The sequence below is a fragment of the Dasypus novemcinctus genome, chromosome 14, assembly GCF_030445035.2.
Source record: "Dasypus novemcinctus isolate mDasNov1 chromosome 14, mDasNov1.1.hap2, whole genome shotgun sequence".
NCBI lineage: Eukaryota > Metazoa > Chordata > Mammalia > Cingulata > Dasypodidae > Dasypus > Dasypus novemcinctus.
This window is the reverse complement of record NC_080686.1, coordinates 83,222,796-83,242,418: the sequence shown is the minus strand read 5'-3', so window position 1 is coordinate 83,242,418 and position 19,623 is coordinate 83,222,796. Positions and strand designations below refer to the sequence as shown.

General features: G+C 38.3%; 1 protein-coding gene across 11 annotated transcripts in view; it reads left to right on the top strand.

The window, feature by feature from the left end:
* Positions 1-19,032, top strand: part of ENPP2 (ectonucleotide pyrophosphatase/phosphodiesterase 2) — a 107,478-nt gene extending 88,446 nt beyond the window's left edge. For all 11 annotated transcript variants that reach the window (XM_058275958.2, XM_012520534.4, XM_012520533.4 and 8 more), the window contains 6 exons: positions 6,772-6,908; positions 7,629-7,764; positions 8,908-8,985; positions 12,126-12,258; positions 13,723-13,879; positions 18,431-19,032. In XM_058275958.2, coding sequence (XP_058131941.1) covers positions 6,772-6,908; positions 7,629-7,764; positions 8,908-8,985; positions 12,126-12,258; positions 13,723-13,879; positions 18,431-18,601 — 812 coding nt within the window. In that variant the 3' untranslated portion in view covers positions 18,602-19,032. The remainder of the gene's footprint in view (positions 1-6,771; positions 6,909-7,628; positions 7,765-8,907; positions 8,986-12,125; positions 12,259-13,722; positions 13,880-18,430) is intronic.
* The last annotated feature ends 591 nt before the right edge of the window (positions 19,033-19,623 follow it).

Below are 19,623 nucleotides of genomic sequence, written 5' to 3'. Positions count from 1 at the left end.
TATGGATTCATTCAATATACTTTTATTGAGTGGTTTCTGAGCTGGGAACTGTTTTCTCTGAGAATGCTCTGGTTCTGCCAGCTGCATCATTGATAGTATCCAACATGTGGCTTCAAAATAGAGGTGAGGGTCATAGTAGCACATGCCCTTGACGTGCTCATGCCCAAGTTGGATAGTCTTTAATGATAAAAGATAGACTTCAAAACTATTATATGAAATAGAAATAATTATATACCATTGCCTTACTATGTACAAAGCATTCCTAGAATAAATATATACCTCAATATTCTCTCTGTATTTTTCTCTGTGTCCCTATTTTTCTTGGTCTTTGTCTCTGTTTCCTTAAGGGTCTTGTCTCAGTCATTTCTTTGGCTGCAAAGTGTTCAGACCTTTATAATGTTTCCATGTCTAAATACAGTCTTTCACGGACTGCATTTAGTGTCTGCTCCACTAGAGTGGAACCTTGTGAACATGAGTTGCAGTGCGGTGTGTGTGCATGTGTGTTATGTTCAGGGTAATTACTTCCCCTTTCTGGATACCTATGGTTATGTACTGAGGCTTTCAAATCACTTTGTAAACCTAAAGCTCCATACAAATGGAAAGTTGTATTATTTTTATGACTAGTTTTATGACTAGGTAGCAGATTTTTTCAGAAGAAACCATATGCTATGTACATTCCACTTGTAACATTCACATGTGGCTGTTTGAAAGTCTTAGGCCATCAAAACCATTGATACATCTGTACAAAACAGATATGCAAAAGCTATATGTATTCCATGTGAAAAAACAACCCAAGGAATATTTCAAGAAATAAGAAAGAGCTATAAGACATTAACTCTGGGCAATATTTTTATTCAAACCATTGCAGAATAAAGTCCATCACAGAAATGAAGATGAGGAAAATATAATTTTCATGAAGTGATCTAAACTGCTTGCTAAAGTCTTAATATGTTTAGATAGTGAGTAAGTTCCAGATTTTAGTTGCATGACTGTTGTTTCTGGATCGTATATCCCTAAGGTAATTGCAAACTTATTATCCAATAAAAAGTCATTGAAACATTGAATTGAATCAATGAACAAGTGAATGGATGGAATGAAAATTATTAAATCTCTCATAAAGCAATTCAGTCACTTTAGCCAGGTATAATTTTCCCTGTAAAAGTTATTCACCATTTATTTTCATGTTAGTCTTTTCTCTATTTATATTGTTATAAAAAATGTTTGATATTGTCTTAGTTAGGTAGCATTCACTATTAACTTTGTGAAAAAATGAATTGATAATTATGTTAACACTTATATATGTTTGGTCCTTTGTCACACACAGTGAGATATAAATTTTGACAGTAAAATGACTTCAACACTGGGAATTCATGTTACCTTTAAAGCAAAGTCCTGGCTTTGGCAAAGGAGATAATCTCCTCCATAGTTCTTTTTAATTCTGAAATGCTTTTCAGTTTTGTTATTTCACTGCTGATGCTAGGTGTGCTAAAGAAAGAAGGAGATGTACTGTGTGTGTGTGTGTGTATGTTTTGGGGAAGACTTGGAAAAAATTAATACATATTACAACTGTACATATTTTATAGTAGGATTCAAGATGAATTTGATGGTATAGAGAAACTGAATTTTAATAGCCTTTGTCTACCAATATTCTTTGCTGATATTGAAGTAGAGCATATACCATTTACTAAAATCTTACTATACCTACTAGGAGTCAAGACTGAATTAGGGGATTTATATATTTGCCTCTAAACACTATAACGTCACAGTGAGATAAGTTTGGGGAGGTTAACTTATGGAGTTATAGATCTATAAAGAGTTGAGCTGAGATTTGACTCCAGGTCTGTCTGATTCTAAGCCCTTGTACTTTTCTCGTAAAATGCTTCTTCTTCTAAGGGTTGGAATAGAGAAAGCATGCCCAAAGAGAATCTTGGTGTATATCAGGGTTTGGAAGATGTTTCTAGAGTACTAAATACCTTGAGACAAACCACTGTCCTCTTTAGCTTCTCAGCAGGCATTACTTGGGGAGAGCTCATGCCCAGGAGTAGTTGTATCCTCATTCCACTCTGCCCTGCATTAGTGTATTCCAGAAGTCAACATCCAACTGAAGAGTGCCCAAAAGAATAAAAAGTGGAAAAATGGACTGGGAAGCTAGAGGCAGAGATTCTAGGCCCTGCTATATAGCTGAATAATCTTGTACAAATCATAAAACTCTCAGTTCCTTCATCAGGAAAATGGAAATGATGCTGATACCTGCTAAGTCTATCTCTGATGGTTATATCAGGCAGATCATATATAGAAAATTGGAGCATCATAAAGGCTGTATTTTAAAAAATGAAATGCCACCATTCATTTATCTAGCAGATTTTTACTAAATACTTATATGCAAGGCATTGTTGTAGATCAGGAGGATACAGCAGTGAACAAGGCAGATATAATCCCTGTCATCATGAAATTATTATTTAGCCAGTTAAAGAATTACAACATGGTGTTTTAATTATTGAGGAAAGAAAGAATAGGGGTGTCCCGTCTAATCCCAGAGATTGAAATGGCATTGAGTGACACTAAGCACTTGAAAGCAAAGTAGGGGGAAGGAAGGAAAGATCTTGGATAGAAATTTTGTGGTAAAATTTAAGAGCACTTTATTGTAGGGGTGGACATTTTAAAAAATAAAAAAGAAGAGAGATTTTCATGTGGCTGAAGTCAGACAGCTAATCTGTGGGAATATGAATCAGGAAGCCGAGGAAGGAAAAGAAACACAAACTCAAATCCGGATGACCAAATTTTGGAAGATTTAAAAAAAGAACAAGCACTGGGAAAGTCCACACCACTTAAAAAGGTTCGCCTTGTAGTATTTTGCCAAATGTGGTATCTGGTGGAGAACCTTGGCCTGTATCAAAAGTGCCAGAGACACCACTGTAAACAGGGAACAGTGGTGTGGAATGAAAGTTCTGTCTGGAATTCCATGGAGTAAGAACCCAGCCTGGGAAGACATGAGACATCCTAGATCCACATCAAGAAATCATGACGAATAAGTTTCAAAAGCAGAGGCTCCCAGGCAGCTCTCCAGGGTCAGTAGTCTTGAAACAAAGAGCTCAAGCCCATGTTCAAAGACAGATTCAAGTATGCTTCTGCTTAGCTCAACAGAAATGCAGATGGTGGCTCGCCCAAGATGTCACAGAGTAGCAGAGATAGGCTTTGACTGAGAGAGAGCCTGTGATTTATTGAAAAAAAAAAATCAAAACTAAATCTTGATTCTGGATGCTAAACTTTCTAGCTGCAAAGATGATTTCACCTCTCTCTTAGATGATGCTATTATGCTTCAGAAAGACCCAAGTGGATTCTTTCATCAGTCGGGAACCTTGGCTGGATTTGAGGAGGCTTTTGAAACCACTACATTTTTTCTTCATGCCAATTATGTCCAGTAACAATTGAGAAACAGTTAGTGAGATAATTATATACTTGTGGTCCAGCTGTGTGCCAAAAATTTCAATTACAACAATAACTTGGACGTTAAGAGGTCCAAATTTATGAGGAAATTTGAGTGTATAAATGCAGAACAGAAGAATGGGAAGAGATGGAAAAGCTTAGTTGGGGAAATCTTGGAGAAAGTGAATCTTGATATGTCTCTTCTCCCTTCTTTGACTTTCTCTTCCTGACATCTCTTCCAGGTAAGCTGAATTATGTGACCATACTATTTACCATCCCCCTTTGGGTATGAAAATGGACACTGCTAACAATTCTGCCAGGTCAACAGGCATCAACCAGGACATGGGGTCATTCTGGCTTAACTTTTTCTCCTCCATAGGGACTGTATTGATGCTACCTCATCCCCATCAGCAGCATAGCTGTCTTCTGTGTTCCTATACCTCTGTCGATATCATTGATATAATAGATTCCGTATTGCATCCCTGTACCATGCTTGTCTCACCCACTGAACTGTGAGGTCTTCAAGGACAAGAGCCCAATTTTAATCTTCTTTTCATGGTATCGTCATTCTGTAGTCCAAAGCCTGGCACAAAGAAGGTTCTCACTAACTGTTGGATGAGTGGGGAAATATGTTAGTCATCGATTTTAAAGGAGAAGGTTGATAGGATTGGTAAAGACTGGGGAGGTTACTCCTGGTAAAGATAAAGGGAATAGTGTGTATGGCAGTGCAGTGTAGATTTGCCAACCAAGATGAGGAGCAGAATGTTGCCCAGAAACCAACCCTCATGGAATGCATATCAGGCCAGAGAAGGTAGAGGAATGAGGAGGATTGCAGGAGGAGCCAGAGTCAGTGGAGACTGTAGAGTGTCCGACGTTGTTTGGTGGCTGCTCTAAGGAGTGGTGTTGTCTGGAGAAATACAGCTGCTATCTTGTTGTGTCCTTGATTGATGGAATAGACTAGATGCTAGGTTTGCATTTGAGTTTGGAAGAATGTTTTGGTAAGTGTAGCAGTTTGATATTATTGATGAATTCCAAAAAAGAAAAATTGGATTATGTTTATAAACTGATCTTTTCCTTTGGTCATATTAGATTATATTGGATTCATAGGTTTACTTGATTAAGTAATTATGTAAACCTCTTGTGCCGGTAGGGTGGTGGGGACTCAGAGATAAAAGGCATGGCAAAGGACAGAATTAGGGGTTTTTGATGTTGGAGTTTTGATGCTGAAGCCTTAAGCTAGAGCCCCAGGAAGTAAGCTCACAGAGGAAACAGAAACAGGAAGCCTGAACCCTTGCAGATGTCAGCAGCCATCTTGCTCCAACATGTGAAAATAGACTTTGGTGAGGGAAGTAACTTATGCTTATGGCCTGGTATCTGTAAGCCTTTACCCCAGATAAATACCCTTTATAAAAACCAACCAGTTTCTGGTATTTTGCATCAGCACCCCTTTGGCTAACTAATACAGTAAGCATTAAAATTTGAATGATGGGAAGTGGACTTGGTCCAATGGGTAGGGCATCTGCCTACCACATGGGAGGTCTGCGATTCAAACCCCGGGCCTCCCTGACCCATGTGGAGCTGGCCCATGCGCAGTGCTGATGCGTGCAAGGAGTGCCATGACACGCACGGGTGTCCCCCGCGTAGGGGTGCCCCATGCGCAAGGAGTGCGCCCTGTAAGGTGAGCCACCCAGCGCAAAAGAAAGTGCACCCTGCCTAAGAATGGTACCACACACACAGAGAGCTGACACAACAAGATGATGCAACAAAAAGAAACACAGATTCCTGGTGCCGCTGATAAGGATAGAAGTGGTCACAGAAGAACACACAGTGAATGGACACAGAGAGCAGACAACTGGGGGGGTGAGGAGTGGAGAGAAATAAATAAATCTTAAAAAATAAAATTAGAATGATAAAAAGAGAATAGCTTCTCAAAGAATCTTGATACTTCTGCTTCCAGCTGAAACCAAGAAATTCAGAGACAGCAAAAATGAAAACAAGGAAAGCGTTAATGGAAATTTTGAACTTAGGAAAGGTTTGGTTTGAGTTTTGAAGGAAAATCTGGATTCACTGGCTTTAAGTACTAATGTCATGATTTGCTGGCTTTTTTGAGTTGTTATTGTCCATCTTTGTTTTATTTATATAATTTAATCATATTATGTTCTAATTCTTAGGTGTGGGCTCCCAAATTTGGCAGCTTAACCAAGGCTTCTATATTTACCACAATGTTGAAGAAGCCGAAATGCCCAGAGCAGGCATGCGCTATAACGGCATAGGTCCTTTTGCCTCAAATCAGCATTTCTACTTGGGAGGGTCTTCCAAAATATGCCACAAAAGCGTTTTCTCGATTACTTGCATAGAATGGTAACACTTTAATTAAAACAACATGTATACATAATTTAATAAGTTATTGCCAGAACTGCCTTTCCCTAATTAAAATAAAAAGTTAAAAATATTTAGATTATCACTTAGGAAACTGTGACTTGCCTAAGCCTTAATCTCTAAATATTTTGATATTCCGAACCCCAGTTTCCAAGAATCTATGACAGTTCTGACTTTAACCTATCCAAAATGAGCAGAGCAAGCCCCAGGCATTTATTTTGGGTATGGACTGAAGATTTGCATACTAAGTTCACATCTCTTCCTCCTCAAAGAGTAAAGTCTCAGATCTTTCTTCCTAAGAAGAGGACTTTCCCTTGGGGATCTGAATCCTGGATCTCAGCTGAGTTCTTCAGTAACTGATGACCTTCCTGCATGAGTATTTAAAGGCCCCTTCTTCAATGCCCACTTATTTTCTCTATACATGTTCCTTTAAATTGTTACGTAAGGGATTTTCTGCCAGGTGGCGAAGCTGCTTACTTAAAATGCTTATTACTCTCACTTATTGTGCTCAAATAATGCATATTTGAGTTGCAGTTTGCAAATAATGATCAAAGAAAGCCTCCCTCTTAATTAAATCATTGGTTAATTTAATGAGCCTCTTCAGGGATCGTATAAATTAATTCTACAAAAACTTAATACTATTGACTGTCTTTTCAGCTGAATCATCTCAAAATTTACTTATAATGTTTCCTTCTACATATTCTAAAGTCTTTACAACTAAAAAGCATCAACATAAATATGACCTGTATGTTATAGTTTTGATAACTCTAAACTTGACCCATGCTTAGGCAATCAGATAAATCACAACAGGGGCAGGGTAACTGATTTGATTAAGGGGAAGATGAAAGCAAGCAAAATTTGGACAACTCGTCTCTCTTCCAATATTTATTTGCAATTATAATATTGCTTTAACATTTGAGGTAAAGTTTAATATGTATTTAATGAAGTTTATTTTTTCTTTCCTAGAGAGACACCTTCTCTATGGACGACCTGCAGTGCTTTATCGAACTAGATATGATATCTTGTATCATACTGATTTTGAAAGTGGTTATAGTGAAGTATTCCTAATGCCACTCTGGACATCATACACTGTTTCCAAACAGGTCATTGAGAAAATGGGGTTTAATCTTCATTTCATTATATTTCTTGCATTAACACAATGGTTACTTGACTAATATAATTTTTCTTAGGAAAAATTTAATTTTTCCTGACAAAAGAAATCCTGTGCTGGATCTATTATAAGATACTTTGAACTTGACTTTATTCAATGTTCCAATAACTCCATGGTCATACATCTAATACTGAAGGAAGCCTGCTAATTCCTTTAGTTTCTTTTACTCTGCTTCAGTCACTATCCAATAGTTGCCTAAGTCCTCAACATTTGTTTATTTGCTTTTAAGTAAAGGCTTTATGTTGGGGTTTTGGTTTTGGTGAAAATGAGAGAGATAGGTTGTAATGGGAATTTGAAAAATTATTTGGTACTTGGCACATTTTAAATTTCTGAGTACAAATGAAGAGAATATTTCTACTGCCAAAAACTGAGCTTTTTGCTGATTTATACTTTGTGATCACATGCAAACATCTGAGTGTACACACACACACACACATGCACAGAGTTTTTCTTTTTATAGGGGAATTGCCTATATTATTCCTTAAGAGTATTCACTGAGAACTTTTTTTTTAAGGAGTCAGATGTGAGCTTACTAAAAGCTAGAGGGTTTTGATTTGGACCATTCATAAAGCGCAGCAGAACATTAGTATTTCCCTACTGGTTTGGCCTTGCCTCTGCTGCTGCTACTGAACATCTTTACCTCCCCACACAGACCGAGGTCTCTGGGATTCCTGAACACCTGACCTCTTGCGTCCGACCTGATGTCCGTGTCTCTCCACTTCTCAGTCAGAGCTGTTTGGCGTATAAAAATGACAAACAGATGTCCTATGGATTCCTCTTTCCTCCTTGTAAGTTATAGAGTATAAGGGTCTGACGACTCTGGGGGGATGCTATTTTTGTGGAGCCTGGAGTGTGAAACTTGGGGGTTGGGATTTCAGTGGCTCAGAATTTCTTCAGGAGAGGGATTCAAGAGGTTATAGACCTGAACTTCTGGGGAATCTTTCCAAAATTGGCCAAAAGAGACCAGCTTTCAAAAACCCTGTTCTCCTCTTGACATAGATGTGCAATGGACACAACCAATCCAGTGTCCACAGAGAAAATGTGGCATTGGTCTGGGAAGGGTGGCCATGGTGGCTGCTGGGTTTGGGGAATGGGAGGAAGAGATGAGATGTGGAGGCGTTTTCGGGATTTGGAGATGTCCTGGGTGGTGCTTCACGGGCAATTACGGGACATTGTAGATCCCCCCAGGGCCTACTGGATGGAACGTGGGAGAGTGTGGGCTATGATGTGGACCATTAACTATGAGGTGCAGTGATGCCCAGAGATGTACTTACCCAATGCAATGGATGTGTCATGATGATGGGAGAGAGTGTTGCTGTGGGGGGAGTGAGGGGTGGGGGCGGTGGGGTTGAATGGGACTTCATATTTTTTGAATGTGATATTTTTTAAAAAATGAAAAAACAACAACAACAACAACAAAAAAACCCTGTTCTCCAGGGCAGTTCTGAAGTGTGAGGGAAACTTCGATGTCCCAGCTGACATCATTAATGAGAATCTGAAAGTGAAATAATGAATCATTAAGATATTAGTTCTTTAAATAATTCTATAGAGGTGATCACTCAGAAATAGGCAAAGACCTTTACTTATCTTGCACTACCTTAATGACCATTTTAAACTCTAAATTGCTCTACTGGAGGCAGTGAATTCTTTTACAGAATACTTTGTTAACTCCAGAACTAGACAGGAAAAAAAGGCATTGCAAAAAGGTTTTTTTTTTTTTTTTTTTTTTTTTTTTTTGAGAGAGCTATTGAGTGAAGAAAAGAGAGTGAGGGAGGAGGGAAGAGTAGAAAATGCTGTTAAGGGGTATAATGAGTAGCAATAAGAGAGGAGATTCATTCACTTCATATTGTTTGGACCATTTTGGACAATTGCTTGTTAATTGGTATAGATTTTGGTATACGATGTTCACTATTTGTTTTCCTAATGTTTAGATTTGAGCTCTTCACCAGAAGCTAAATATGATGCATTCCTTATAACCAACATGGTTCCAATGTATCCTGCTTTCAAACGTAAGTCCATTATTTACCTAATAAACACTTATTTATGAAAATTTACCACTTACCTTTTCTTCTTCTATATTAATTTTTATAGTACCTTTCATGTGTTTAGCCTTTACAGTTTTTGAGGACCTTTCATGTAAATTCTCTGTTGTTGATCCAAACTATGAATCTCTGAGTGGGGCAGACAGGTAGTTTACCCATTGTTTCTAATTAAGAAATTGAAATCCCAAGAGATTAAACAGGTCATAAATGGTAGACAAGTTTGTGTTTTCCTTCTAATTTGATGTTCTTTCTATTTCTATACTCATTATTTTGGTGGCCAAAAAGGGTCTTCTATGTATTTTGGAAGTCAATTAATATTTAACAATATTTCTATTTATACTTCACACATTATAGTAAATACCACCAGCATCTCTTTCCTTGGCGATGATATATTCTGGATATTGATCTTGAAACCTAGCAAGAGCCTAAAGGGTCTTCCATATCATCAGAGTGTTGAATTCAGATGGTTTTAGGGCTGAAATTACAGTTTTTGTTTCTCTGAAGACGTGTAATTTCTTTGTATGTGACATAAATATTTGTGAATGATAGTGGTACTGTGAATGTCATAGGCATAACGAGTCCTCGCCCTAATGTGGGACCATTCACTCTGTGATTATGTAATATCGTGATAATTGTATCTGCTATTTAACCTCTCATTTGTAAAACTCAGATGTTTGATTGAATGGCTGCTAAGGTTTATAAAGATTTGTGGTGTAATTGTCCAATAGCCAAAACAATTCATTTTTAAATTTTCTGATGTCAGAGTTCATTCACCCATTCACCATCAATCCTTTCATCCATCCATATATTCAAAGATACATTTTGGAATAGCTTTTACCTCCATTCTTTTATCATGAGCAGAACCATATGCTATTGGGAAAAATAGGAAAAGGAAATAGGTCTACCCAACTCTGCTCAGTAAAGAAGGATTGGGCCATATTATACGGCTTTCAGGGCTGATATAAAATCTCAAAATAGAGACCAGTGATTGTAAAGAGTCACCTACAGTGGCAGGCCTCCCCAACTTGACAGTGGTGAGAGGGCCCACATGTTTTTAGAGAAATAATATTTATTTGATGACCTAGTTAATAATTGAATCTTTTTTTCAAAGTTAGAATCCATTGCTTATGAGTAAAAATTTAAATTATGCTTCTTAAAAGGAGGCTTCTTATTTTGTTCTCAGAGCCAATTGAGGAACATTTCAGAAATCCATGTAGATACAATGATCACCATATTACATGGAATACAGCTTCATTTAATTCACAAACCAGGGTTTACTGGACTTCTCTATCCTTCATAGATGTGTTTTTGACCAAGCAGTAATAAAGTCACCACCCTGAGTCTGGCGGAGCAAAAGGCCTTCCACAGAGGGCTTGTTGTTCTTCACCAGGGAAATGGTTTTTTTACGTCACATTTCTGGGGGTTTGGCCTTTTGACTGTTCACATTGTTATTTCTTTCCTTCTCAGTCTTTCCATTTTTTATGCTCAATTTAACATTTGAACTTTTTCTCCCACTATCCTCCTTTCTTCACTGAAAATGATTATCTAAGGTGTGTTGGCTCTCATGGGCTGCTCTGCCATTCTCATTCAGAGTAGGGTACCTGAAGGTGCAAAGAGCATTTGAAAGACTGTGAGAAAAATGGCCAAGTACTTTTTAATAAGTAGAGGTCAGAAATGATAACAACCTAAAACTCACATCCCCCATGTAGCATAGAATGTGATGAGTTGAACTTACCATTTCAGAACCATCTCCTTGTTTGCCTTGCTGCCCTGTTCTGTTTCCCTTCTCTTGCCTTTCTTTTCCTTTTTCCATTCTCATGCCCCTCTGATTGCCCATAATATAAGTTATAATTAGGGTGGACAAAGAAATAGGCTCTGAAGAGGCAACAGTTAAGCTAAGAAGAGAATAATGAGGAGAAATCAAGCACATACAGATCAAGGAATGAGTTTTCCAGGCAAAAGGAAGAGCAATACAAAAGTCTGTGGTGGAACAGGTTTGGCAAAGTTGAGGGACAGGAAGAAAGCCTTTTAGCTGGAGTATAATGTGTGAGGGAGAAGTAAATAGGAAGTAAAGTCATGGAGGTAGACAGTAGCCATGATGGTGAGTTGAGATTTTATTCTAATTACAAGATTGTAATGTTGGAGTGTTAGAAATGGGCGTGTCCAGGGGAATGTGATATGATCTGATTATGACATAAAAAGGATCCATCTGGCTAGTGTATGAAGAATGGGCTAAAGGGAAGGAAGAGTTTCTCACACAGAGCCTAGGAAGTAGCATTTGTGGAAGTTTGATGAAGAGAGAATGGTAAGTTAGACAAAAATGGAAGCAGTGAAAATGGTGAGAAGTCATATTTGTGATGACTGGGATGCATTTTGGAGGAAGCACAGACAGCACTTATTCACTTAGTTATGAGGTCAGGAGAGAAGTCACAGTTGACTTCTAGGATTTTGGCTGAAACATCAGAGTGAAAGTGAGTGTAATCATCTGTGATGGAGAAGCCTTGGGTTGGAGCAGCATTGGGAAGAAAATCAAGAATTCTGTTTGGATAATTTTGTTTGATATGGCTATCAGATAGCCAAGTAGATTATGGCCTGAGTGGTTAAATAATATGTCTGGAGCTCTGTGGAAAGGTCACAGCTCGACACATAGACTTGGGAACTAGCATATGGATAAGATCACAAAGGAAGAGAAGGTAGATCCACGACTTTTTAAAAGAATTTTAAAAAATTCTCAGAAGCACCATATTTCCTGTTTTGCACATACTGTCCCTTCTGCCTGGAATATTCTGTCTGCACCTCTTTGCCTAGGGTACAGTTACTCATACCTCAAATCTTAGTTCAGTAACCACTGTATCTGGGAATCCTTCCCTGATTTTCTGGACTATGTTAAACCCCCACTTCTCCACTACCTCATATCTTTCTATCTTTCCATTTGCTGGCTCATAAATGACACACACATGGATAGTTTTAGATAGCTTTTTCTCCTGAATCATAGTAGCTCTTCCCTATCTTGGCTTGTGGCATGTGGCTTGCAGAACATATCCTAGAGATGATTTGGCTAACGAATGGAGTTTTGTTCATGAAAAATTGATTTTGTCTCTGCACAGGAATCTGGAATTATTTCCAAAGGGTATTAGTGAAGAAATATGCTTTGGAAAGAAACGGAGTTAATGTGATAAGTGGGCCAATTTTTGACTATGACTACGATGGCTTGCATGACACTCAGGACAAAATCAGACAGTAAGTTTTTCATTCCCACTCAGTGTGTTTTCAACTGTCAAGATTTCATTCAAGGTTATTTCTCAAATATTCATATGCTAAAGAAGAGCTGTTATCCTATACATTTTTGTTCTGTGAATCTCCTTGTGAGTCCTCATTCTTTTGGGCATTTGATTCAAACACACCATTGGTGGTTGGGATGGAATTAAGTTTTGTGGTAACTGAATCATTTTTCCATTCTGTGAAAAAAATATGCATTAAAAGAGTTTAAAAATTTGAAGTCATTTGTTCTTCAACTCTTCAGGGGGAAGATGACAATTCCCACTTATCCCCATTTTTGGGGGGAGAATAGGGAGGGACTTTGGGAAACTCTTAGATACTTTGAGGCAGTACATCTCAATAGGAAATTGCATATGGATGTTTGGTAAATTCATTAGTCAACCAGTGTGTAGCATCTGCTGTGTCTCTATTCTTATCCTTCATGCTGTTGAGGATATGGAAGGTAGGATATAGTCTGTACTCACAAAGAACTCATGGTCTGAAGGAGAAGGCAAGAAAATACAAACACATCAAACTCAAAATATGACTTTGTTTAATTTTATACATGCATGAAACAATCAGAGAACATCACAAAATATGAGAGGGTTTAATGGTAATTCACAAATAATGAAAGAACAGAGTGCTAATCATTTGCTACAGATAACTAGCACAATAGAAGTTAACATCTTATTTGCTTTCCAGTCATTCATATGACAAGTTTGATCTTAATTTTGTATTTATTTTTGTGCTGATCATTGTTATAGTTTTGCACCCAAATTAAGCTATTAGCTCAATCTTAATTTAGATATTTGGAAAAATAATTAATAGAAAATCATCAAGGCATTGTGAATTTCTATACTCTCTACTGGAAAAGGCTCGTCATTAGCACCCATCCTTACTGTTTCCTTTGGCAAATGAGTTTTCTCTATAGGATCTTACTGTGGCTTGAAAAGGGTATTCCCCTAACTTCAGTGTCTCCTGTCTCCAATCCATTTTATACAATTCTGTAAAAGTTATCTTCCTGCAATGTGGATCTAATAATGACATTCCCTAGATAAAAACCTTCAATGAAATGTTACAGGCCAACCAAAAATGTCCAAACTCCACCCCTTGACAGTCAGAGGTTAACCTTCCATGGTTTGGCTTTTATTGTGTCTCTTAGCCTTATGTTTCTGCTACATTGATCTACTCACCATTTCTGTAGGTCTTAGTTCAAGGGGATTTCTCTGCCTGGAATATCTTTCTCACTCTGCCAGGTTGAGGGGGAGGGATTACCAGGCAGAGGAAACATGTTCACAGATACAGAGGCAGACTAGCACTTCAAAGTGAGAGATGACCCAACTTAGGAGAAATTAGTTATAGTGATTTAGGCAATACTCATTGATTGCCTTTTAAAAATATAGTTTCCACGTCCATTGTAATTTTATTTTACTTTCTTGGTTACAGGTATGTGGAAGGCACTTCTATTCCTGTTCCAACTCACTTCTACAGCATCATCACCAGCTGTCTGGATTTCACTCAGCCTGCTGACAAGTGTGATGGTCCCCTCTCTGTCTCCTCATTCATCCTTCCTCACCGTCCTGACAACGAGGAGAGCTGCAACGTGAGTCTTAGAGAAAGTCTTTTAGGATTTACTTGCTTATTTCATCTTTGTTTCTTAATTTATGCTCCATCATTAAACTAGAACATACTTATTTTTAAAACATTTGCAATATACCACAAAATAGAAAGAAGAAAGGACCCAAACAGAGCTTCACTTAACATTTAGGAAATTTGTATTCTAATATCTTTATTTTTCTAAGAAAGGGTGTGTTATATTTATGACTGCAGTTTAACAAATGAAAAAAAAAAGGAGCCCAAGCATTTCGGTTTTAGTTTTGCAAACGGTATATATACTTTGTAAAAAAAGAAAAAAAGTAGAAAGGAGCAAGAGTTTGATAATTATTAACGCTAGGTTCGTGGGAATTCATTAGAATAGCCTCTACTTCTGTGGACGTTTGAAAATTTCCATAATAAAAAACTTTCAAAAGACACACACAGAGGAATATATATATATACCTTACAAATCAAGTTTTCTTTAGCTACTAGTTATGTGAACATATGTAACAGTTACCCTGTCCTCAAGGAGCACTGTTGACTCCCAATTCACTTATTCCAACCTGGTGACAGAATGGCTGGGAGGCAGAATGGCATGATGAAAACAACAACAAAAACAAGCAGGGGACATGCTGTGTGCCCCTGGTCCTGGACAGAATAAGTCTTGGGTACAAATCACATAACCTCTCCAGGTATCTATAAGGAAATAGCCCACACTCCAAGGTTAATTTTAGGCTCTGCTTTTGGGAGGCTGAGCATGGTACTCACAGGGCTTTGACAAAACCCATGACAGTGAGGTAACAGAACTTGAAATGGGGTGGTGGTCTTAGGAATTTAGAAAGGGGAAAGGGAAGCAGCAATAATATATCCAAAGGATCAATAGGATCTTGTAAATAATTGGATGGGAGATGGAGAAGCAAGGGGACCGCAAGTGAGAGACAAGCTGCCCTCACCTTCATGCCGTGGCCTTCTCAGCCTGCTTGTTGAACCCCAAGAGTAGCTAATGGTGTACCAGGGAAGGAGGTACTTCTGTATATCATGACATACTTTCCTCATACTTCAGTTTTACTAATAAACTTATTGTGGGGAGGTAAAAGTTTGCATTAAACACCTACACAGTTGATTCTTGGTATCTGTAGTAGTTATTTTCTATAAAGTCTCTGTGAACACTGAATTAGCAAATACAGAGCCACTGCTTCTGGGGGAAATAGTTAACTTACTGCAATGCTCTGCTCACATTTTCGTCAACTGTGCAATACGTAACCTTGTTTTATGTGAATTTCAGTTTAAAAACACCTTATTTAATATGAACTGATTCATTAACATTGAATTCGTGGCCAATAGCACTGTAACTTATGCCTAAGTTTCTAACACACGTGTTTTCTCCATAAGGCACATAACAGCATTTTTCCACTTAGGAACACTAGACAGCACTTCAGCCCTATGCTTGGGGGCTTATTTCAACAGTAAAATTAATAATAAAAGCACAAAAATGAGAGAAAATGTGGCACTAAATATACTACAAAAAAGAATGCTAGTTTATAGCATGAGAGCTGAGACAGTCCTCGCTCGGAATGTGCACATTGGGCCATTCAAGTATGTCACTGCTCTGCATGTGCTGACAAATGGCATTGAGATCTCTGAAAGTTTTATTTCATGATTACAAATAAATTTTAGCTAGCAGGGAAATTTGCAAATATGGAATCCATGATTAATAATCGACTGTATTGTGGAGTGAAATTCAAATTTGATGTGCATTTGAAAGATATATCAGAGACTACAAAAACATTTCATTCTTGTAGTAGGCAATTTAAGGTACACCAGATTCTTGGGAGATACACGTTCAAGTTCCTCTGTCATTAGTGGAATTTGTTGATGACAGAGTTTAAAAACCACTGCTCTAAACTCAAGGCAAAGGCAATTCTAAGATCACCCCAAAATTTTCATCTGGAAAGTGAAATCCACTGATATCCTCAAAAGTATTCCTCTCCTTTCCGGTTCCTGATGCTGCACAGAGTTTAGAGATATTTCTTATAAATTCATGGTCAGTGCGGTTCTTATTGAATCCCCTCCCCTCACAGAAATATGCCCTTTCATAAGGCTCACCTTGATGCTGCTGGGGCTTGAATCCACAAACCATCTTGAGAAAAAGTCAGGGAGAAAAGCTAGGTGAGAACTGAATGTCCACAGCAAGAAAGACAAAAAGCAAATTTATGGATTGTACTTAAATTTCATTACTGTTCTAAGTTAATTATTGAAAATATTTTTACTTTACTCTCTCCCTTCGTGCACATGATTTTTTATTTGAATTTTATGAGTTTTGCATTTCACACTGGAGTCTTCTCAAGCACATCTGTGGATTTTCAGCTAATGTCAAGGCAAAAGACATTTTCTTTGCATGTAGCACAACCAGTATATCCTAATGACTAATGGGAGGCCAGATGAGAAACAGCAGAGAATGCCCCTCAAATGAAATTGACAGATATTTTTCCTACATTCTTACAATCCCAGCTGACTACCATTTAAATTAGGAAAAAACTTTTCATCCTGTATCCACACACTCAAATGACTGCATTTACAAAGATATAATTGGACTGGCCATTGAAATATCAAATAAATGAGATGAATATGAAAATTCTCCCAAAATACAGCTCTATGCTTGCTGTGCTTACTCTGAGGGGGTCCTGACCCATTTAGAGACCTCCTACATCGTTAATTATATGGTCATCCTGAGGGTTGGTCAATACCGTTGTGGGGTAGAGTTATATTTAGGTTTGTCCTCTCCTATGAATTGTGAGATCTTGGTTAGGTTGGGATAGGAGGGTGGGGTACAGAGGGTTAAAATCTTTACTTCCCCAGGCTGTAAAGCGATTTCTTCCTCTTTCTTCATTTTGCCTACAATGGCCAGGAATTAATTTCCTGAACCAACACACTCCTGGTACATATTTAGTACTGGCACAAGTTGCAGTAGCTCCCTGTCCAGGTCTGTGTGGATTAGAGCTTTCCGAGAAAGCCCATTGCAGGGTTCACTGAGGCCACTAGTGGTGAAGAGTTGGGTGACAGCATGTCTGAGTGTTCTAAGTGCTGGGACATGCATCTACCCTTAAACTTGTAGAATGACTGTTGGGAGCCAAATTGCAATTCTGGAGGCATTTAAGGATGAAATTCTTTATAAAACTCTCCTGCTTGATGTCTAGTAATGAATGTAGGCATTTCCCCATAATTCACAGGGCCCTCAGATCTCATTTGTTCCCTCAACTTCCCTCAAAAGTGAAAGAAGGATTTTTTAAGATACAAAGGATGGCTTTGCCTGAGTTACTTTTAAGTTTCAAGTTAGTCATGAAATGAATTGTTCAGTGTGAGACATCTGCAAGTCTTTCATCAGGAATTTGTACCAATGAGGCAGTTCTTTTTTTTTTTTTTAAAGATTTATTTATTTAATTCCCCCCCACCTCCCCCGGTTGTCTGTTCTCTGTGCCTGTTTGCTGCGTCTTGTTTCTTTTGTCCGCTTCTGTTGTTGTCAGCGGCACGAGAAGTGTGGGGGCGCCATTCCTGGGCAGGCTGCACTTTCTTTCGTGCTGGGCGGCTCTCCTTACGGGGCGCACTCCTTGCGCGTGGCGGGGGACACTCCTGCGTGGCAGGGCACTCCTTGCGCGCATCAGCGCTAAGCATGGGCCAGCTCCACACGGTCAAGGAGGCCCGGGGTTTGAATCGCGAACCTCCCATGTGGTAGATGGACGCCCTAACCACTGGGCCAAGTCCGTTTCCCTTGAGGCAGTTCTTAACAAGCAGCTAAGATGGAAAGAGAGTTCCTTCCTTCCCTCTTTCCTTGCTGTTTTTTCCTGTTCTTTACTGTTTTCCCCTTCTTTCCTCTCTTTCTTCCTACCATCCTTCCATTTAATCTCTGTTCCTGAAGTAAGCATTATTATCCTTATGTTCTGATGAAGAAACTGGAGCCTAGAGAAGTCGAGTAGCTTGGCCAAGGTCTCATACCCAGGAAGCTGAAGAGCCACAATTCCACCTTGGCCCTGAACTACTTCTGGTCCAACTCACCGTTCAAATATCAAGTAATTCTGGTAAAACAGATATGCAGTTGACGCAGTGGGTTCTTTGAAAAGACGAGTAATGCACACATGATTTTGTGTATTGGGTAGAAGCAGAAGAACATTCAAAAATACTTGGGCTCCATGCTGCAACATTACTATTTGAAAGCTGGGCAAAGAAATTACTTACTGAATTCTCCAGGGCCTTTGGTTTTCCTAATTTTGATTTATGTTCTGAGAATCTATTGAGTCAAATGCCCTGTCACACCACATGGCTCGTTTATTTGGCACAGCTAATTGCTGTTGGAAATGTTTACAGCCAAAGGCAGGTATTTGTGGTGCAATACCAACTGGAATGCGGTTGAGTGTCAGAGAGGCCACAGGGGAATAAAACGTATTGATCAACCCTTGTGCAGGAGCACATCGAGGTCATCTGTGGACTTGGAGCAGACTGACTTTTTGGAGAAATTCCTTTGGAAAATTCTGACTCTGAATGTGTTCTCTTTCTATTGCAGAGTTCAGAAGATGAGTCGAAATGGGTAGAAGAACTCTTAAAAATGCACACAGCTCGGGTGCGGGACATTGAAATTCTCACTAGTCTGGATTTCTTCCGAAAGACCAGCCGCAGCTATTCAGAGATTCTGTCACTAAAGACCTACCTGCATACATATGAAAGTGAGATTTAACTTTCTGATCATCTGCAGTGCAGTCTTATCAATTGGTGTATATTTTTATATTGCTTTTGTATTTATTAATTTGAAACCAAGACATTAAAAAAGTTAGTATTTTAATCCTCTACCAAATCTGACATATTACTCCTGAATGACTCCACTGTTTTTCTCTAATGCTTGATTTAGATAGTCTTGAGTTTTGAGTAGAGCTTATAATAAGCACTGCAGCTTGCATTTTTAGTGAAAGCTTCTAAATGATGCTGCAGATTTGATATTTGCATTGAGGAAATACTAATTTTTCAGTGGACAGTTGCCACATTTAGTTCTGTACTGTATTGAAATACTGATTTTTGTAAAGCCACATTCATTTATTGTTAACTATGAGAGACATATTTAAGCTTTATAGACCAATCTTAAATATAATAAATACCGGTTCAGTTTTTTTTTTTCTTGTCTTGCTTGGCCTTTATTTCACTTATAAATTAAAGCATTTGTTTCAACTGTATTCATTCATGTAAAGAGCACATTTCCTGGACCTAGGCTCTTTTCCAACTTGGATGTAGTTCACATAGTCAAAGGGACGTCCATGATATTCAACTACAGTGACCTGAATGAAATGGTTTAGGTCCATACCCATGGGAAATCAAGAGGGGAAGGAGAAAGTGGGCACAGAAGTACTCCTGAATATGTCTCTCCAATTGTTTCTTTAAAAAATATTCTGAAGTTTGGAAGAATAGACTTTTGATCGACTTGGTTCAAAACTCTTGATATTAGACTCAACTGAGACTATATTAAGCATATATTCTTTACAGATATCTACATAAGAACCTTGGAGAATATGAAGAGAATTAGGGCTGTGGAATGGGATATAGACATTAAAAAAGTAATTAACCAATCAACATAGAAAATAATATGTACCAAGTGGGAAGTTGGTAATACAGTATGATGGAAGGGTCTGATGGTATGTGGGGTGGTGTCAGATGGATATAGTTATGGCATTAAATAATAATGAAGCACAGAATTATGACATCATTCTT